The 22,508-nt window shown below is 41.7% G+C and overlaps 1 protein-coding gene across 2 annotated transcripts in view; it reads right to left on the minus strand.

Annotated features, from left to right (window-relative positions):
- Positions 1-5,082: 5,082 nt before the first annotated feature.
- LPAR1 (lysophosphatidic acid receptor 1) overlaps positions 5,083-22,508 on the minus strand; it is an 81,539-nt gene continuing 64,113 nt past the window's right edge. For both annotated transcript variants that reach the window (XM_067316235.1, XM_013961112.2), the window contains exon 4: positions 5,083-5,420. In XM_067316235.1, coding sequence (XP_067172336.1) covers positions 5,119-5,420 — 302 coding nt within the window. In that variant the 3' untranslated portion in view covers positions 5,083-5,118. The remainder of the gene's footprint in view (positions 5,421-22,508) is intronic.

A 22,508-nucleotide genomic window follows, 5' to 3' on the forward strand; every position in this document is an offset into this window, starting at 1 on the left:
AAGAACTGATCAGAAGATATACTACAAATAAACCTCTGCTATGCTTGTAAGGGAACAGCAAAGCTCTCCATGATCTCATCTATTCTCCAAAGAAGAATCCAGTATCTCTTCCACTTACAGATTTAGGATCAAGCAAAGGGGCCAGCTCTTAGTACTGGCTGTGTTTAACCCAAGTAACATTTTTTTTAGCACTTTTACTAAAGGCTGATGCATGTCTTTTGGGATGGCAAACCTTAAACACACAAATGTAGGATTCCAGATTCAGAGTTTTTCTATGCTATCATCTTTCATCCTAGTTTAGCAATGTTAACTACAGCAACTGTAAATTTTAGTACAGCCAAGCTCCTAAAAAGATCACGAAGGAAAAGTATGTATTTGAGTTTTATGATGTTATTTCTGCAGCATGTAGAAAAAGAACCAGTCCATTAAGCCTGACGTCTGCCAGCTCCATCCCATTTCACATCTAGAATGGCCCCAAGGAAATTATAGGTACAACAGGAACAGAGTCATCCCTCAGTGCGGGGCGGAGCAGATGCCCTAGAGAAATGTGTTTGTCAGCTCTGCTTTGCATCAATCTGATTCATTTTGATTGAAAGACAAACTATATGTGTATCAAAGCCTCTTCAGTTGGTGGTGTTCTCTTTAATCTCACTTGGGAAAACAACCTGTTGGGTAGGCTTTTACTTCTTTAACAGAAAAAAGCAGTTTGGGTTTAGTCTGTACGCATTTGCTGTAGTGAGAATAGACAGCGCTGATGGTGGCAGTGTTAAAGAGAGAAACGCCAGCTGGTTTTATACCAGTTAAGCTTGGTATCTGGTAGTATATTTCTGGGGCAGCACTGAGCTCAGAACAAGCCATAAAACCTGCCTCAGAAGCAGGGCCAGCTTGAGCTTCCTGCTTCAGACTGCTATTGGGGGCCAGGCTAGCCAAGCCAACCCTTCTTTGGACACGCTGCCCCAACCACCACGTAGGCACATCCCCCAAAATACTCCTATTGGCGGTTGGAGCGACATGAAATGTTTCATCTAAGTGCAATGGCATCTCAGGAGAATTTTACATTGATATTCCTAAGTTGTGTTGGAGGAGAAGCACAACTAAAACTTTGGTCATAAAAATTCTTTCTTCTTTGATAGACAAATTACCTAGGCTCAGTTTGCACTGTGAACATCACATGCCTGCCCCTTCTTGACTTAGGCCAAGTCTTTGCTGCCAGCTTTTTTTAAGCAATGCCATAGCAGTGGCTAGCTGGGAAGGATACAGTTAAAAAAACCAGTTGATCTTGGAGCAACTACTTTAAAATCCCAGTTACTGGTGCATTATGGACAGGGGTGCTTCATTTTAGGAAGCAATGGAAAAGCTTATAATTGGCCAGCTCCTTCTTCTTGTGCTAGCTTTATGCTCAGCTGTGAGCAGCCCAGTCAGCAGCCAACCTGAAGCTACCAGGATATCTCAGAGACCATGGAGCAAACAACAGGGTTAACAACAAATGCAATGAGTGTCAAACAGAATGTATTTTCAACTTTTCATACAAATGCTGTGATTAATAGCTCTGTGGATCAACAGCTCATTCAGCTTCTCTAAAGTCAGATATGATAGAAAAGGGGGAATTAAAGGTTTAGTAAATAATCCCTCATCCAAGGGCAATCTTTTCAATTAGTTTCCAGACTTCTGCTGCCACTGACTAAATGAAGTAGTAAAAAAAATTTTCTTTGACGTGCACATGACTTAATCAACCATTTTGCTTTTACTACACAACACCCCACTACTACAATTCCTGAAACAAACACCACTATATTTGAACTTCAAGAGGATTTACTTGGGCCAGAGGCAGCCAGCTACAGAAGAATTTTAATGACTGCGGGAGGATCACTGGTATTTTAAGAAGTCTTCTAAAACCTTTTGTAGGATTTGAGATAAGTAAAAATAAGTGGAGTAATTTTTTTTCCTAAGTACTTTGCCTGTGTTTTCACACAGCAGAAGTGAGTTCTACAACTGCACAATGAAGCTGGAAAATCTGAATAGAGAAGTTAAAAAATCTGTGATGGCATGGGAACTGCTCTAAAAGAAAAGAGCAAAAGAAATCACTCCAAGCCCTTGTTTTTATTCTCTTTACTCACAGCAGCTTTAATTTCATTAGCTTGCAAAGAAACACTCAGTCCACAGATCAGATTTCTTAAGGATATAGGGAGATCATTTCATTAAAACAAAGCACTAATTACATTTTTAAACAGCATCCACATGCTCAGTTAGTTCCTCTAGTAGAGACTTACAAGCTGTTTTTGCTCCTGTTGCCTTTGATCTAAAGCATTGTGCTTCACCTTTTAGAAGCAAAAAACACCTGCTGTCAGAAGTGCTCCTGATTAATCTACCTGATGAATGAAATTCAGCTGCTGTTAAAAATGCAAAAGTTCCAGCTTCTTGAGTTGTCTAGTGCCTGCCTGGAGAAGGATATGATCAGTGTACATGGGCAGCAACTGCTACCTATTGTAATTATAACGAGAAAAAAAACCAACCCTTGTTGGGCATCCATCTTCACACGGGGCCTCTGAACCCACCTGTGTGTCACAAATGATTATGCTCCTGGTTAATTTCTTTACTTACTGCTTCTCCAAAACCCCCACACACTTTCAGCACAGTAAACTGAGGTGAATGATATGCTACTATTTCTTAACATCACCCTCCTATTGCGTACATCCTGGACAGACTCTGTAAAGAACATGCTAACAGCAGTTAAAAGGACACTGGGAAAAGGGAAACACCACAAAAAAATAAAGCTTCCACAATGCCCCTTTTTTGTGAGGAAGATGGGAACAAGAAAAAGTGTCCTGGTTCCTTTCCTGCACCTGCTTTTCTCCCCAAAGCAATCAGCAGGGAAGAAAGCAACTCTGAGCACTCTCAAGAAAAGAATTTTTTTTTCTTTGTCTAGATGTCCCCCTTCTCTGGAGGCACTCCTACCTCCCAACCCCCTTTCTTCTGAATGCTCACCTGCATGTAGCCCAAATATCATGCAGGCACTAAGAAAAAATTATGAGAGCCTCAGCAAACAGATAGTGAATCATACAGATTGCTCTCTTTTTCAAATGTAGTTATGTGAACGAAAAAGAAATAACTTTGGATTCACTTGGTTTCAAACACAGTCAGAAAAACTCCTCTCTTTCATCCGAAGGCAAGTGTAACACTCAATACCTTGGTCAACTGCCAGAAGATATTGGGATCACCTTTTACCCCTTTGCCTGATCCCCCTTATTAGAGTGGCCACACTAATTTGGCTGAACAGCACAGGTGAATATTCCAGCTTTACTGAAATCAGTGGCAGAACTCCCACTTTATTCATTCTGGACAGGTTTTGTTCACCTGTTCTTCCCTCCCTCAGCAATGAGCTTCCTTTTTTGAGCATGTTTTCCCCACAATTTTAAAAGGGATTCTACAAACTCTGCCTTTTGCTGGACTGACCCTCTCCCACCCATGTCCTCCCTGCCCAAATGGGAGAGTGTTGTCCCTTATGTTACATTCCAATACAACACACAGACTGATACACCTCAAAATTTTTTTATTAAAGAAGCATATAACAATATGGAAAACGGTCTTAGGATTTTACTGTTGATACATTTTACATTGTTAGGAAAACACTTTACATGCATGCAGTTTCCCAGAGAAAGGTCCCAAGTTCTTTATATGCAAGATCCCATCTTTGCTCACATTTATTCCTATCAAGGAATTGTAATTAACATCACTGATTCTTGGGAGTTGAGATTCATATGAGTGGCATTTCTCTTCAAAGTAGCCACATATGAAAAAATCCATATGTTAGCGTAGCTTGCCATAATGATGTGTATGTGTGTGCATTACATCTAGAATTGTTCTGTCATTAGCAATGGACTACTACATATTTGGTCTTGACTTTACAAAATAAAATTGTACCTTGGTTCCAAGTAGTCCACTGCTTTTGACATGAAGGGTAAATAATTTAAAAGATACCCTACAAATATCTCTCAGTGCAAAAATCCATAGAAGTTGGGTTTTTTTAATTACAAAAAAGTTCCATAAAAAAGTAAACATTTTTCACCTAAAAAATCCCCTTGCACTCCATCATGAATAAAAATCCCCTTGCACTCCATTATGAAAAAGAATAGCATTCCAACACCATAAATACATTTTTTTTAACTTACCAACATGACTGTAGCCCTTTAAGAGCCTTAGAGATGTATCTTACTTTAAGAACTTGTCCAAGAAAAACCTGGGACCCCTTACACATTACATATTTCATACCACACTTCAAAGAAGAACGTTAAATATCTTGTGACTAGAGTATTGTTTATTTCATAATCTAAACAAACACTGGAATACAGTCTATGTTTTTCTACTTTCCTGCAGACTCTACAATGAGCTTTTTTTTTATATATATAATTAAAACATTCTGCATACACACAGAACATGCATGCTCTCTAACACCAGTAATGAAGGTAAGAAGTGTGTCAGAATTTCCATCATTTTCCTGTTGCTTGTATTAGAAAAAATAATTTTTTTTTTACTGTAGTTATGGCAGTGTGGCTAAGAGTATGAAGACTAGAGCACAGTTTTACTCCCTGCACAGAAAATGTTCACCATGAGCATGCTGATGGTGATAAATATTACATATCTATTAAATGAAAAGCTTACTTTTATCCCCTTTTTCATTTCTCCCTTTTTTTTTAAAGACTAAGTGGCTACATGTAAATGCAGTGAAGCAGGTATAAGCTTAATTAATCAGAGCTGATTCCGACTGGCACCAAGATGCAGCATAGTCTGACAAAGTCTAGTTAGCGTAGTCTAAACAAGGCTTTCCAAGGGCTACCTATGAATTCCATTGCAAGGCATCTGCTTTCTACTTTTTGAAAGTAGAAATCAAAGAGCTTATAGCATGGCCCGTTCTGCGCACAAGGTGGATCTCGTAGGTGGAGAGGGCTCCCTGGAAAAAAAGAGCACTGTAGTCCCTTAGTGTTTAAGAAAACCTTGCGAGCTTGTTACTTTCCCCCAGCCCCTGCACCCAGCCCTCTCCAGAGGCAGCGTTGCAGCCCGCTGCCGCCCACCCGCCCGCCCGCCCGCCAGGTGGTCTGCGGTGACGGGCTCGCTGTGGTCTTACACCACCGAGTGATCGTTGCTGTGCACGCCAGCCAGGATGGTGTGGTTGAGGGAGGACGCGGAGCGGTCAGAGCCTTCAGTCGGGCCGTTGGCGCTCTCGCTGCGCTGGCAGCACAGGATTTGCTTGAAGGTAGCACTCATCTCCTTGTCCCGGTAGGAGTAGATGATGGGATTCATGGCGGAGTTGAATTCAGCCAGGAGCAGGAAGAATTTTTCGTAGGCGAGGACGTTACACTGGGGACAGCAAACATCAAGGAGCAGCAAGACTAATCCTGGGGTCCAGCAGATTATAAAAGCACCTAGGAAGAGAAAGAGCGAACAAAACAAGACAAAGCCCACAAGTATAGTAATACACTGTCACTCGTGAAAACACACTGAAAACCGTCCAACTGGAAGCAGCAAAGTTTTATGTTCTTTTACAGAGTATCTTTCCCACACTATTTCTTCACTGACCTGGCGAGAGAGCCGCCTTTTAAAAATCCATAAATGGTTACGGGCAGCACATCAAAAGAAAAAGACATTCCCCCCCACATTTACAATTTGCAATGTTCCCTGCTTGGCAAATGCGTTTGCATTTAAAGTTGGTAATGAGGAACATTTTTCCCTTCAGCTAGAGACCTCTGACTAATCAATCTCTTGATCAGGAGAAACAATGCTGCAATTTACTTCTCAAACTAATAACAACAAAGAAAACCTTTTTGTTAGTGCTGTGACAGAAACACCAGCAATAGAAGAAAAGTGATGCAGGCAGCAGTTCTCAAAAAAAAAGAAAGCCTGGGTCCTGTTAATCCATTTCAGTCCCATTATGCAATGGAAAGTCCTAAACACACATCCTTCTTGCACTGAAATGTCGTCCTTCAACAGATCTATTTCTTTTCTGAGGGCTCTATTCAACAGACATTCAGAGGCTCCTCAGACTTCAATAGCGTAAATGCCACAGAATCTCAGCCTGATTAAAATGCTTTCCCCTCCTTCCTCTACTTTGCAAAACTCCGAGGGGATAAAGCCCAAGAAAACTCTGTGTTTAACATGGAGATGAAATCAAATGTGCCTCATTTCATTAGGACTACTGGGTTAAACAAAGTTGCTCACTTGTTGCAAGGTTAAAGAGGTTTTAAATACAAGCACCACAGAGAAAGCTCTTACACATGAATTATGGTAGAATGAAGATGGTGCTCCTGAGATTTTCCAGGCTGACATGCTTGGCTGATGTAGAAATCAAGGTCTCATCATCAGCTGTGAGGCTTAGTGAAGGCAGCATCAGTAAGATCTTCCCACCACTACCCAGTTAAATCCCTTTCAAACAGGTTGTGGTGTCACTGTGGCATTTGTTAAAATATTGCCTTCATTTTTTTTTTTGCTTCAGCAAAGTGCTCTGCAAGTTTAGTAGCTTATGATACTCAGTCAGTTCAATGTGTAGCCTCTTAGCTATGCCTGCCAAGAGGCTGCCAGCTACTTCCAGCTCGGGCAATGGCAGCACTATGGACTCCTTTCCATTAGGATATCCAGCTAACATTGCATTGGCCGCCACCAAACAGAGTCACATCTGAATGGCTTTGCAAACACCAAGGTTGTGCTGTACTACAGACTGGTTTGCCTATGGACACACCCTGCGTACAAATGCTGCACAGAAAGCTGTGGTTCTCCCTCTCTTTTTTAACTGGGTGAGTAAACAAGAGACTGGACAGTGACAAAGAATCCTTTGATCATTTGAAGTATCACTCTCGCGAGTTCACACATGGTCTCTCTCATCTGGCCTTCACCAGTCCAGCAAGATCGAGCACCCAGGTCTATGAAGGCAGAAGCTAACAAAATCAAAAGGGCTGCAGAGCTGCAGAGCTCACAAACCACCCTCCCAGAAGCATGCTGCAGCACCAAACCGCAGCATCCTTAGGGGGGAGACATGGCTTGTAAGGAAGCCAGAGCTAGACCACATGCATTTGCCCTTTTATCCTTGCACTAGAGATGCCATGGCAGGTTTTTTCAATGCAAAGTCCAGCAGCTTGCTCTCTTTGGCAGTAGTGGTCCGGACTCTGCACATGACAAGAGTCCAAAGAGGTATCAATAGGTGCTTCAAACCTGCAAGACATCAAATGTAACTGAGAGAATTAAAAATCAGTACAGCCATCCACACTTTTCAGATCACCAGCTAGGCAACCACACACAGATTTCTTATACACCAAAAAATGTTCCTAGACTGAGCTTGTTTGCCACTAACTGTGTCACAGTGCCATTTGATGTATATCACTTTGCTGATGAACAAAGCTTATAAAGGGAAAGAAGCTGAGAGGCAAATTGCCAGCTACTAGTACAAAGCATCGATTTGGCCAAATGACTTGTTTTAGAGGCTGGCAGCAAATTTACAGAATAGGGCTGAAATTCTCCCACGCTGAGGTGCCATCAAACACGTGAATCCACTTCATAGTTTTTGTCTGCTGCTCTTTCATATTTCAATGGTCATAGAAAAGAGTACTTGAAAGCCAGGCAAAGAACTATAGTCTTTTGTCCCTTTCTTGTACCTGTTCCCACAGAAGTAGAAAACTGCATCTCTTATTTGCGGAATTGCCTAGATTGATTCAGAGCCACCTTGCACACTGAATAAATCTGCTGAACTGGTTTCTGCAGAAACCAAGAGAATCTTTTAAACTCAACCATTGGCCTGCAGAAACTGCGTGTATTGTGTTCAACCTCCTAACTACTGAGGCAAGGGAGGACTTTGTTCCAGCCTTACTGTATATTTTCTTCATTAAAGGCTGCCTCTGGAGAATAACATCAGAGATGGGAACACTACAAGTCATGGGATCTACAGTCAAGCACAAAAGATGATGTCAGTATCCTCACCAGGCCTGTAGCAGAAGAGTCCAATGTGGGAACAATGGAGCTGACAGGAAAGCTCTCCTAGGATCATTCAGAGTTGCAATTGAAGGCTTCCAAATTCCAAACATCTTTGTTTTATTTCAAGTCTTTTGTTGAAAAACCAAATAAATCAAAGAAAAAGTTCTGTTGCTTTCATTTTTGGATATGTTAGCAGCAACAACAACAAGAAGTGGTACGGTGAGGCAGGAAGCCATTTTCCACTGAAAAATCCCTTGAATCTCTGACAAGGGCAACATGCAGCCCACTGCACTGAACAGCATTGTCATACGGAGTTGCTGGGCCTCCGTAGGCACCTCAGTATCTCAGGCAGGTCCAATAAACTATAAGATGAGCCTTGATGTACTTGCGATCAAGAAAAAGAAGACTACAGTCCTGCAACCAACTAAATGCTCTGTGCAGCTCATTCCACCCTGAAAAAAAAAGGAAGGGTCAGCCTCCCACCCGGGTCCAGGAGCAGATGGAGGTCATCACTCTGTCATTTGTCACCCTGCTGCTGTGCCAGCCCCGGGAACAGGGTGAATGATGCACTGGCAGTAAGGGTGTTGGGAGAAGAAGAAACACATGCCGCCCTGCTCCAGTCCTGCGGAGATAACCCAGGCTTCCCACTGCCAGGCTCCGGAGCCACGAGACCGCAGTGACTTTCCCACCTGCCTATTTATTCCACACAGCAGTGGTGGCAGTGTATGAACACACAACATCCAGCGCTGACCCCTGTGCAAACAGGGCTAATTTCAAGCTTCTGAACAGACGGCTCATTATTACTGGGAAGCAAAGCGATTGAAGCCAGCTCCATTCAGTCTGGTGGTTTTTGTTTTTCTTTAGCCCCTGGGATTTTCCTAGCAAAACTTCCCACCATGCAAATGGCTCCTGTGGCTTATTAAGTTAAGAGCTTGCAAATGGTGACACAAACAATGCCTCAGGTTTCCTCATTTGTTATTTAACTTTCAGTACCCTGGAAAATACTGGAAAGCATAGCTCATGGTAAGGGCTTGTTTGAATTAGGAACAATGCAAGGAACTTGAAAATGTCAGACTGCTGTTACTTCAGATTTAGGAAACATCATTTGTATAAATGTGGAGTTCTTTCTCTGGAAGGAAAATAAGCCTGAAATTTATTTTTTCTACTTCTAACTTCAAGTATTTGTCAAGGTAAAGTGATACTAAGCTAAAAGCAAGGTTAAATTCTTCCCTTTTCTGGAATCTCTTGTGCACTGATTTTGCCAAGGATCAAGATCTAAAAATATCACATCTAATAAAACAATGAGATCCGAAAGTTTCTTGTTGCCATATACTGAAAAGCCTTGAGAATACACCAAATTCTTCATGTATTCTCTGCTTAGGAACTGCAGAGAGCAGCCCAAAGTACAGCATGAGCAGCTTCCAGACACATCTGTTAACATTTTACAAATTCACTGAAACCCATGTTGCAATGAATATACAGAACAAATCTATTGCATTTAAGGAATCAGATCTCATTTTCTATATGGCTATGTTACCATCATTCACTGGAACTAGGAAAGCCCAATTATACATGAATAAATTTACAGATAGCATATCCTTGGAAGGATGATGAGCACTGTTGCCTGGACAGACAGCACCCTGGGGGTAACACCTCCAAACCTGGCAGTCCTTAGAGGTACTGGCACCAGGAGAGACGCAAAGGCTGGCATGGCTGTTTATCTGTAGCGTGAGGAACATCCCCATGGTGCATGGCCAAGGTTTGTCCTAAGGGCCTGGGAAGAGGAGGCCTGGCAAGGATGAATTGTCAGACCAAGGGCTGAATGGCTAGCTATGAAATGGGAAAGCTTTGGGGAAGTGGAGAAGATGACACTGAATCTCTTAAAAGGATTTAAGGAAACAAGAGGGGAAGCATTCATATAGAATGAGAAGCACATTTTACAGCAGGAAATCTGAGTAACAATGAAGTAGTCATGACACTGATTTCTCATCTTCTGGAACCTGCCGTGTGATACCTCTCAGCCAGGGCTGAAATTCCAACTCTTTGTTCATAATCTGTCCTGTTACGTAGTGGCAAAAGCCCACTGAGACATTTCCAATGACCACAATATAATTACAGCTCGTCTGTCATGAACTCCCATCAGATTCATCAGTCTGGACTGTATTTCCATGCTTGGAAACTCCTGAGTGAGTGTGGCACGGCCTCACAGAAAGATCTGATTGCAAGGGAGTAAAAACTGGAATGGGCAATAGATGTATGAAACCAAGCATGATAAATCACAGAAAAATGAGTGACTGTAGAAACAAAAGAGAAAACAACTCCAAAAAAACAGCAGCAGAAAAGAAACAAAGTACATGAGAATAAACACTGACAAACTAGTCACTCATTACTAGCTCTTTGGTTCTCTCAAGAATGTTTGTAAAATCAACAAGACAAACTACAGACAGCACAGAAAGATAAAGTAGGAGAAAAGCATATGGAGAAAGAGTCTCCTAAAACACAGCAATGTTAATTTAAGACTTTACTTGAACATCAGATCACCTCTGCACTACTGCAGCCAACCAAGCCTGCTGGTTTGGTTTATCATCAAGAACTAACTGTTCAGGATGACTTTTTTTTCCTACCAATGCAGATTGTCTTAAGTTGGCCTGTATTTATACAAACTTTGTAAGAGCCAAAGCAAGAAAGACTCCCTCTTCTAAGAAGCAGACATAACTGGAGGATCTGATATGTTTAGTAGAAAAAAGGTTGAAGAGTGGGGGAAAACATTTCCAGTTTGTGTTATGGAGCTTTGTTTTACTTTCTGAAAAGCCAAAAGGCAGACACTGCACAGATCCAAAACCAAGCTGGATAAGTGAATTTCAAGTGACTGTCATTCTATATGCACAGCAAGAGTATTTGGTCCAGTTTTATTCTAAGGCTGTGGATTAGATCTTTTTACTGCTGTTACAGAAGAAAATAGAGCCTTGTTTTAGCTGGAAACTAATCAACTGTGATATATTTTTGTATTAACATTCATTCTGAGGAGGATGTTAGAAGTTCACAAACAACATACTTCCTGAAGGACTGCTGGCACCTAGCCCTTCCCAGGGATCACTCCAGGCTAGCCCCCAGGGTGGCACGAGGCGTCCTGGCCATCCCCTCTCCTCAGCTCCAGCAGCACCACATCCACCGTTGGCACTTGGCATTGAACAGCTCCCCATGAGCTGCGGTGTCTCTGCACTGCCCCTGCTGTGGGCAAGGGGTTAGGGACACAATTCAGCCTCGAACACCCACCCTGTGTGATTTCGCCTAGACGCCAAGGACCTGCATGTGGTCATTTTTTACTTACCAGACTGAACGGCTGCTCTTAAAAATTCACAGATTAGCAGACGAAGCATTTCCTAAGTAGCACTTTTTTTTTTTTCTCCTTTTTGCCTTGGACAGCATAAGATTACATTTATTCCATGAACATTTATTTTCCTCTAACTCACAATGGCAAAATAAAAGAAGCACTACTGATCCTGCCAAGTCACACACCACTGTTATTCTACTATTTCTAGCTCTCTGAGCTCCCGTGCTTCCCTGTCTATTCCTTACAGCCTGCTGAACCCCCCAACAAACTGGGGGAGTATCAAGTGCTTCTCACAAATGAAAATAAAAAGTCCATTTCAATTGGAAAACAATGAGGCAAAGCTAGGAGGACTAAAAGACCATGGATCTGAGAAGCAGCAGAGGGGAGTAAGGGAGGTTATTCCAAGGCTCTGGTAAGATGTGATTCTTCTGAACAGACCTGTCTTCTGGAGCACTCCTTTTTCTCTGGCTTTACCATATAATGTCCCTTTCGCGTGCTTTCTTCCACCTGCCTTGGATGCTGATACTAACTTTACTGTTTTCAGTAAGGCCTCAGACTCACCCTGCAAATTCCTTTTATGGAGGAATCCATATGGAGGAGAAAAATATGGAGAGAGCCCATTTTAGGGAGCAAGAGGAAAGGTGAGGGAAAAGAAGAAGATCTAGTTTATGTTTGCAATTTTCTTGACATTACAGAGATATTGCAAGGCACTACCACAGTCCAGACAGAAAAGACTCACTCCAGGTCAAATGCACAGACATTTACTCCCCCTCCCCATATCAGACAGAAAAAGACTGGAGAGGCCTGCAGTATGCCAAAACAATAGCAAAAGGGAGGGGTATCCGTATGCTAGATCCTTCAAACCACAGGGATTGTTCCTTTAGGCTCCAATTTCTTCTCTCAGCTGTTAAAGTGTTTTTTCCCTGTTGCTGTTGCCCACTTCTCCTTCCCCACCTGTTGTCTTCTCCAAACCCCCTCCTGATCTCAGCATGGCACTTCAGACTGGCAGCTACATCGCCTCTTCCACTTGGACAAGGAGAATTGAGAGAGAAAAGCCTCCAGGCCAGGGAAAGGTGTTTTGTGGCACCTTTGCAGGCTAGAAGCAGTGCCAGAGGGAGACAATTTTCAGATGAGCAGAGCAGAGCAGGCTCCATTCGGTGGAGGCTGAGAGAGAAAGCTGAAAGACAGTGCCACTAAAATCCCTGAGGAAAGCAAGATGACAGAAAATAAAGACTGCTGCATCAAAACTAGGTGCAGGCAGGTGGTAACCTGCCCACTACACAGCATCTGTCATCACGGTGGAGGTGCGTAGGAAACTCTTCCTCTGACAAGCTACCTGAGCTGTACTGCTGATTAAAAAAAAAAAAGGAAAAAAAAAAAAGCTCCAAGAAACAAAGAGCTCTAGTTCAATTTAACAAAACCACGGCCAAAGAGGGTTACAGAAATGCCTGGCTTTTTCCACATCCCAGTACAATCCCATCCTCAGCAGGGAAAGCCACTTGCTATGCTAACTGAGGAATAAGCTCATCAGCTCCAACACAACTGCACTTTTTCATGCCCTAGCCATCTGTAAGCTGCATCAATAAGGCTCCTGATAGCACTGCATACTGTCTTGTGCATAGCATGAATGGAGATAAGTACCACATGAAATAGCGCTTATTTATAGCTAAGTATTGTTTTCCTCTGATATGATATTAGAGAATGAAATCTAAAATGAATGCTAAATTTTTATATATGTAAAGTAACTATGGACATAGTTTATCACTCTGTAAACATACAGAGGTTAGGAGTAATTCTTCTAATTCTAGTCTGACATAATTTTTCCCAGTTTTTCCCCAAATTGTTACAATATAGCTCACAGTTCTTCGTGGATGAAAACACAGTTGTTGCCGTGTTATTATAGTCTCTGTTGGAAACAGTCAGTTTTTGGGTCAGGTTGCCTTCCATCCATGGAATTTTTTATGTGAAAACATAAAATGTGACTACCACAAACACTCCACTTTAACAAAAATAAAATAAGCCCCTGTTAAATTACTCAAATTCTGCAGAACTTGAGTGACTGGATGGAGAGACTTGACTCTCCATCTACTGACTCCAAAAGGTTTGGGGAGGATGACACTGAAAGATAGTACTGGCAAAATACCTCAGTCTGGAGAGAAAGCACTATGCAGACAGGCCAGTATGGATAGTCTTGTTTTAAAGGGTGGATTAAAGAAGATTTATCCAGCAGTCACTGCTACCAAAAACCCTTCAATCTCTGAGGTGTCTTTATTTAAGGGGACAATTCCCCCAGATGAGTTTTGAATGTGAGAGGGATTTGCAGCACATTCCTTTTGCAGTGCTTTGTGTTTCTGATTGAGAGCAAAACCCTGCTTTCTCTGACACTTAAATCCTGGCTGAGAAACTTTGCTGCAACTGCCCCTTTGTGTTTCAAGTGAAATATTTCCATGATGGAAATGTGTGCAAAGGGTAGGTGAACACCTCCAGCAGTGCAAAATGGTAAATGAGAAACAAAGCAAAGTTAGTGAAAATCTACATCCCCATTTGTGAAACAGTGTCTTACATGTACTTATCATAAGATGTTTTGAATAAGAGAACCAAAGTAAAGAAGAGAAAATACACAACTGGAGGGCACATAGAGGAAAGGACATTTAAGGTGCAGTACATCCAATACAAGGAGCCTGGTAGTATGAGCCTGTTGTTCACAACAGTATCCTCACCCCATGCATGGGGTACACGTTCTAGTCTCCTGAACAACTCTGAATGTGTAGATTATAGAAAAATCCTGAGCTCTCCATGGGTAGGGAGCAGATCACCAGCAGCATTTCTAAGTATCTGAATTTCACCCAGAAGTTGTTAGGTTTGCCAGATTCTTCAATCTGCTTTGCTGATGGCTTGCAAAGGTTTTTTTCATTAAATTATTTCTGCGTCTATTCCCCCATTTCCTATCTTCTCCACAGCTAGATGCACACCTGCACTACAACCTCTTCCTGAATTCTCCTTCAGGATTTTGAGTTGTTGAATTTGGTCAGGCTTTACACAAAATAATGGCTGGATCATATATAAACACAAAAATCACTTCTTGCTCCACCACCATTCCCAGGAGAAATACAGTGTGTGTCTGCTTCAAACATCTGTCTTCATCTTTGAACTCTTACACACAGAATTTATTCAGAGTTTAAGGCATGGCTATCTGCATCAACAAATCATCCCATCTCTGAGGAACCTGGCTATTTCCCTCCTGAAACATTTATATAGTTTAAAACATGCTAATGACTTAACAAGAAAACTTCCTTGGGGTTCTGCCTTTGCCCTAGCTAGACTGGGAGCAGCATCCCTTGCCTGTAAAGAGTAAGGTTTAAGCATGTATCAACTTCACTTCAGTTTGGATCTTAATATTTAGTATTTCATCTGTGATTATTAATCCCTTTTATCATCACCATCATCTTTATCTTCTTCCTTTAAAAACAAAACAAAACAAAACCCAACCAACAAAACAAAATCTGTTCCTAAATCCACATACAGTGGATTTGACCACAGTTTTGACCACAATGGATACAGAGTGTTTTGATACATGTTGACCTTTGCTCTCCCTATTCTCTTCCAACGATCACATCATCACAGTCTGGACAACTTATAATTTAAATACTTACACTCATGTGTTTTTAAATTCCTCAATGAAATCTTCAGGTGGAACCCCTAATTTTTAAGCAGACACATTTTCTCACCTCGAAAGCAATGTTCCCCATGGGTAGGGGTATCTGCCCCACTCTGACAAGGCTTTCTGCAGGGCAGCCTCCACAGGGCTTGGCACCCACTTCCCAAAGCCATCCTCACCCTCAGTATGCACTGCAGATACAACCCTCAAGCTGGAAGATGTAGGGAAAAGCTACCACAGTGCACTGCTACTTTACATGGGGACAGAAACACACCTGAACCTGATCCACAGCAATATTTCACAAGATGCCCACAGTAACTGTTAGCCAACACGTGTATTAGCACCTCTGTGTACACGACGGTGGTCTCTGAGCATGCTACAGGAAACACTGGTAGCTGGCAGGCCTGCATCTACCACCACTACCACGTTTCCCCATTTTTCACAGCTGCTGACTTTTTAATCTTGTCTTCCTATTTTTGGAGCAAAGGTTCCCTTTACCTCCCACAGGCTGCCAAGCCAGCTTGTATAGTACAGTGTCCATGGCAGGATCTCTTCAGTTTATAAGCCTAAACCAAAAGGAAATGATATGAGGTTTATATCAGTGGACTAACACATGGTTGGCTTGATAGTCAGGGGAGTCCTTAAGCAGGTCATTGCTAAGAGGGAATGAGAAAGGAACGATAGCTCTCTCTTTGCACAGTTTCTGGTACACCTTTCCCAAGGAATTGTTGTCAAGTAATGCTGGAGACAGGGTATTTTGATACTCATCCTCCTGGCTTTCCTTCTGAAGGTCCGATCTGCTGGGAATCTTCCCGCTGGGATCCCATGGCAGCTTTTCCACAGGGTGCTTGCACTGACTGTGAATGTTTTAAATATCACGCAAGTCTCCAAGCCTTTATATTTTCCTTTAGTACTTGGAGCTTGTGAAGCTTGAAACTGCAACAGTCACAAAAGCCTTGTAAATATTGAAAACAAAGCAAAAGAAACTGGAAAGAAAATAAGATGTAGATAGAAGCAAGTCATTAGAACTTCATGGGTATGAGTTAAAGTCTAGCTTAGGTTAATACTTGTCTCGTGTCATGCTCTGCCCGCTTTTAGTAGTCCTGTGAAATAAGTTTGCTGGTCTCTGGCCAGCTGATCCAGCCACCGTCAATTTTTTTTTTTGACTGACATCTCTAAAAGAGAAATCAAGTACTAATGCAAATGAAGGACTTCAGAATTGCTTTTCAACTGAAATGTGCAAACCAATGTTGTTTGACTATCTCTCATTTCAAATATATGTCTTTTTTTAATTTTAAAGAACAACCTGCAAGGATGGCATGTGAAATCTGCTGCTTTTACTAAAAGTAAAGTAAAAGCTTGAGCCTAAGGCAGTTTATCCATATGCATTTAAAATTCTCAAATCAAAAGGTTATTAAGGAAAAATGGAATTCATCACCAATCTAATGACTGGATGAGAGAGAGAGTACTTTTCCCCCCCCCCCCTCAGAAGAAGTAAGCCATTTATCTATAAAAAGCATTTTGGATAAAAACAGGAAGTCATTAAGTGTCAATGGTCAGGATTCCAACTGATTTCTAAATTCATAAAGATATGCGAAGCTAATCTCTGAATAAAGGTCTGGTGGTTGCCAAAGCAATTTGAACATTTACCGCTGTGTAAAGACAACCAGCAGGCCCCATGGCATTTCACTTCTGCCAAAAACCTGTCACAGAGAGGATATTTTGGTGTCTTCAACTTTCAAGGGTTCTACAACCTTTACACTCCATTATGGATCCAAATGCTCACACAGTCTCAAATTAGTAGTGATAGCTTGGCTGGAACAGGAGCATAAAAATTCTGCTGGGAAGAGGCTCCTGCAGTGACTGAAGCTCCTGGCATTGGCGTCACTGGCTCACGGTGACCAAACACCTACTCACATGTGATGCCAGACAAAGAAAAGCAAGCAACAGAGGTCTAGGGAAAATTAGAAGTGAGAAACTGTCTTTCAGTCCCTACCTGGCACCTTGCCTGAGTCACGTAGTCCAAACTCAGCCTGCTCTTTCTGGGCACTGATTGCTTGTGGTCATGACTTGATGTGCTGCGTGGGAAACAGACCTGTCCCAGGAAGGTGAAAAGACCCTGTCCCAGGTGTCTGCTGGGCATCCTGGATGACCAACTGGCTGCCCAGGATGTTTTCACATCCCCAATGTGGGGTGGACAAGCACAAAAAGGACTGCTTCTCAGGAAGCAGTGGCCCTTGCAAAAATGTGGACTCTCAGGCTGGACAACTACAAATGGAGGCAACTGAAGAGCAGCAGGCAGGACTGAAGCTCTCATGCATCAGAAGTGAGAAACCCTTCATGTACTTCATAGGCCTTTTTATTGAGTTATCAGGGTCCACATGGGAGACTTCAAAAGTATCACTGTTGTGAACTTTTGCAGCATGGACGCCCTGTCCCATAGGAGTGAGCTACCCTGGACCTCTCGGGGTAGCAGTGCAAACATGTTTATACAAACGTGAAGGCTCACCACAAGAGGTCATCTCAGGCACGAATGGGATAGCTGGCACGCTGCAGGCAGCGGCTCACAAACCAGACTCTGTTTCTGTCTGTGTCTGCAAAGTATATTTAACATGCTTGGGACCTGGGTGTTTCAACCCTCCTGCACTACCTGCAGTTTTTCATCACAGAAAAATCTTTCATGTTGATGTTGAAACAAAATCTGTGTTCTCTGCTTTTTCTTTGGAAATCCAAAAAAACCCCCCATATTCTGGTACTTTCCCAGGGACAGTCACAATGCCATATTTAAACAATGAAGTTTGTTTAGCAGATTTCAAACAACTTTGTACAAGAGGTTGTTTAACTGTATTTTCTTTTGTTGTTAAGGACATTAAGCATTACTGGTATTATGTTTGGATGAGCTCCAGTTGCAATACAAGTTTCCAAATGAAGCACGGAGGGATGCAATTTAGTATATAAGGGCCCGCCTTGATTCTTACATAAGATGAAACCAACAATATTAAAAGAAATAATTATTAGACACTATCTGCTTTCTTAATAGGAATAAAATTTGTTTATCCCATGTTAGCACCAGGCTGTGAATAGGAGAAAGAGTTAAGAGAGGCAGAGATACTTGAAATGACTGCATTATAGACCAGTTCTAGCTCAACTGCAAGAAACTCAGCTGCAGGAAACCTATGTTTGCTTTCTTTTATATAGCTACAGTGGTGTTTTATATGATTATATTTAGCTAGTTAAGGTGTGGTAGACATCCCTAGAGGCAATTGCATTAAACGCAGTTACTCTAAACACAGTTTTTAGAAGCAGAATCCACTGTGACAGCTGTGCTCCTCTGGAAAAACATAGAGCACAAGCTTCAGGGTGAAATGGATAATAGGAACAAAACTTTCTTGGCTAAGGGGATGTCACTCCAGAACAAATCTTCCTGGAAGTCAGTTGGTCTTTTGGATATGTCAGCGTAGCTTCCTTCTCAGAAAGACCTTCTACTCTCGATCTGAATGTTAACAAACAAACAAGAACCCTTAAAGCAAAAGCAAGCAGACTTGAATACAACTGAACTGAGCAACTGCAGCATAACCAGTCACCTGTAAATCCACCACTCAAGCAGTTCTCATACTGGAGAGTGGGGAGTGTCAAGGCTGTAAGGACATCGATCCCGCTATCAGATTATCACCAAAGACACCTACACAAAGCAATAACAAAACAGAGGGAGGATAAAGCTTTATGACAGCAGATAGACATGACACTGCATTTCACGAGAGACCCAGTGAGAGAAGAACTACGCAAATTTTGCTTGTGGTAAGTACATATAGTTTATCTTATTCCAGACTTTAGCACACTTAGTTCAAAATGCATTCACTTAAAATTGCCTAGACGAGGCTGATAACAAGGGCAGAAAATGCAGCTTTTGGCCTACGCTTCTACGCTGAAGATAAGGTATGATTTACCACGATGTAACTAGCTCTTAGTTCTCACAGTTGCCTCAGACTTCCCTTGGAACACCTAATTTTCACTGTCTGGACAAGAACCTATTATACTGTAACTAATGTCTTAGGTGGCAGGGAGAATTAAAGATTAATCTTGTCCAAACTTCAATGAAGCCAATCTCTGGATTCATTAAAAACTTTACTATGCAAAAAAAGTGTTACAACAGTGCTCTGGTGGACTTCTAGAAACAAAATGCAACATTCTTTTATTGTACAGTAGGTACTTTTTCCCCTGTTAGAAGGGTGTTTACCGTACGACAGCATATAATTTCACTGTGGTAACAACAGTATTTCCCATACTTAAAATGGGAAATGCAGTGAATAAGTTTGGAAACATTTCACTGATGGTGGTAAATATCTGAATTCCAGTGGCAGCTCCTCTGTAATTTCCTTTGCATATGGCATCACAGAATCTATATCAAATTAAAGTCTTGAGGCAAACACAGAAGATTGCGCTGATAACATTTAGCCTTTATTTCAAATCACAGCTTCAAGAATCACACTGCCAAACCATGCATTATACTGAAAACAAGCTGCATCTGCTAGTTCTTTCTCCCACCGGTACTTATCTGTTGAAAATCCTGGGAAGACAGCTACTGGGGGAGTATGTTTTGCACAGCTTTGTTTTATGTCATTGGATCAGCTCAAGCAGGCAAAAATCAAAGCAAGGAAAAAATTCAGAATGCATTAGATACCACCTACCACTATCAGTGAGGGAACCCAATTTCATCCACTTAAAGGGCTAGCTATTAAAACTGCTTCTGGGTTAGATGTGGGATGAACCCACTGAATATAATTGAGTTTCTCCACATTCATGCATATATTAGAAATGTGAGTTTGACTCAACATACTGAACTGACTCTTACGTTCCAGTTACTTTTTGCAAACAGTGCCCTACCTTTGGGGGTATAATCTCCTATTCTAAATTTAACCCCAGTAAGCAAAGTACGGCACCTAAAAGTGCCCAGGAATAGCGGTTGTCTTTCAGCTCTGTGTTAACACCACATTCTGCGTCACTGTGGCTTAAAGATTTCTATATAAGTAGCCTCTGAAACCACAAAAAAGAGCACTATCATACTATTTTGAAGGTTGCTCAATCTTCATGTTTCTGAGGATGTAACTCCTTCAACCTCTGGCTCACTGTTTGCTCTAGTGTGCCCTCAAAAGACTGCAGATTTTGGATATGATAAAAAAGGATTTAAAAAGTGCTAAGTCTTCTTTTTCAGTACATTCACTCCCACCTAAACATATGTGAGCAATTGTATTGCACCAGAATACTGAAATACTATAAGCAGCAAAACCAGGTTAATTTCCAGCCACCTTCATCTCTTTCAGGAGTGTTCGTGAGAAGTGCCAGACAAAGCTCATTTAAATCTAGCCTCTCTCTACCAGGCAAGGAAGGCAGAAGTGTTAACGTCGGCGCTTTCTCTGTGGCATGCCTTGACTATAACACAGCTTTGTTCTGGGTTTTCTGCTGCTGGCGATAAAAGAGCCGTCTCTGTTCCCACTGAACTCCTGGCCTCTCTAATGAGATCGCTGAAGTTGACAGTAATTTTTTTTCCACTGTCACCTGTTTTCAGACTAAGGATGAAGCCAGCTCGTTTCTCACAGCAACTCAAGACCTCTGAGAAGGCAAGCTGCAATGACAGCCAAGTTCATGGCTGTGTTCACACAAGCACCCCCTACACATACTAACAGATCCATTTGGGAGAGCATTGCTTCTGCATTGCAAAAACTTTAAAATTCTTCCTTTTTAACACTCTCTGCTTGCCAGAGATTTTAGTCCTTGAGGAATAAAAAATTTAAATGAGTTTGAACATAAAATTTTCAACAGCTAAATACCAAACTATCTAGAAGTTTTCAAAATACAAAAGACATTTTAAACAATTCTTGGAGATGTGGGCTGAGCTGATTTGGTAATAATTCACATCACTATTAAGTATGGTAGGTAGTGCTTTACTTTTTAAATAACCACTAATAATGGAATTCAATCAGATGCTGCAGATCTGCTATGTACAGGCCACCAAAGGGTACCAAAGACACAAGTCACCTGTGAAAGCATTTGTTACACACCTGGAAAGCCTGAGACCACATGTAGAGAATTACAGTGGCATCCAAAAAACTAATTTGTTCTGCACTCTCTGGATGGCCCTTAGATCCTTCTAATCCATTCCTATTGACTCTGTGTGCCGTGTCCCCCAGCCACATCGGCATGACGTGCTCTTCTGACCATTCAGTGAGACATAGAATTCGGATATCGGCTCAAAGAAAGGCAGGAGCACATAAATAGGGAGACACCTATTGAAGAAAGCATATCTCCCCTGAGCTCCAGAAGCAGCTGCAGAAATGAACATCCACAAAAGGTATGGCTGCATTGAAAACACCCTCCGTATGGAAAACAAAAGGCTCCACTGTACTCTCTCCAAAGCAAAACACAAGAAGTTTCTGCAGGCTATTAGTCCTCAGAAGAAGGTCTCAGTATGTTTAGGCCATCTAACATATCACACCTTTCCACAACACAGGGTTGTAATCATGGATATATGTTGCAAAATGGAAAGCCTAACTAACATAGAAGAGCAGTTAGTCCCTGATGGACCAAGACTGCTACTAAGCCATAAATGCAATTTCCATCTGGATTACATTCAGCAGTTGCACATGTCTGCTGCTACAGAAGCATTTTCTTGCAATTGGGTTGAGCAGACAGGAAATATAAAGGGTAGAAAAGAGGATGAAACAGAGCCATGAGGAAAATAAAAGCCACTTCCTTAAACTCCTGCAGCCAGATTCTGGATTGCTTTATGTTAAAAAATCCAAGCACCCAGCAGAAAGGCTGTGCTCACCAGCACTGCTAAACAGTAACAGCATCTGTCCAGAAGATGGAACTTGGGGACACAGGAATTCTGTGTTATTGCAGTAACAGCTAATTAGAGCACCTATACAGTGTATTCCTCCTCTACTACACACCCTGCAGTGCCTGCAGGTTCATTCAAATGTTTTACTTCAGCTGTGCTCACAGGACAGTATTTTAAGTCAGATTATTCTGGGATAGACACACTGATGCAGAAACTTGCAAAATCTCTGCAGTTGTTTTCTTAGAGGTATTTGTGGGTTTCCACCTAAAGCAAGAGGGAAGATGCATAAAGTAAACTGTCAGACGTTCAAGGCAACAGGACCTCTCCTCAGGAATTTTTGCAAAGAGCAATTAGTACTTTATAAACAAATTCCTTGCAAAATCCTTCTACTTAGTAATGTAATTACTTCCAAGAAGTACTGATGCTGCTTTAAATGAGACACACAGCCTTTTTTCTACTTCAAGTAGGAAACAAAAACCCTAACCGTTACACAAGGCATTAAAGGAAGCCATACACAACTGACCTAATTTTCTTTTAAAATATTTTGTAGTGAAAGAAATCTTCAGGTAATGCAAGCCTCTGTGTTACATTGTCTCCCATCAGTACACTCCAATACAGAAGCAGAGCAGTAAAGTGTAAGAGAGGTGTATAAATACATGCAAATTCAGGTCAAACTTCACTGCACTTCATTTAAAGCTCCTGGTGATACTTGCTGTTTTCTC

This window comes from Apteryx mantelli, chromosome Z (assembly GCF_036417845.1).
Source record: "Apteryx mantelli isolate bAptMan1 chromosome Z, bAptMan1.hap1, whole genome shotgun sequence".
Lineage (NCBI taxonomy): Eukaryota > Metazoa > Chordata > Aves > Apterygiformes > Apterygidae > Apteryx > Apteryx mantelli.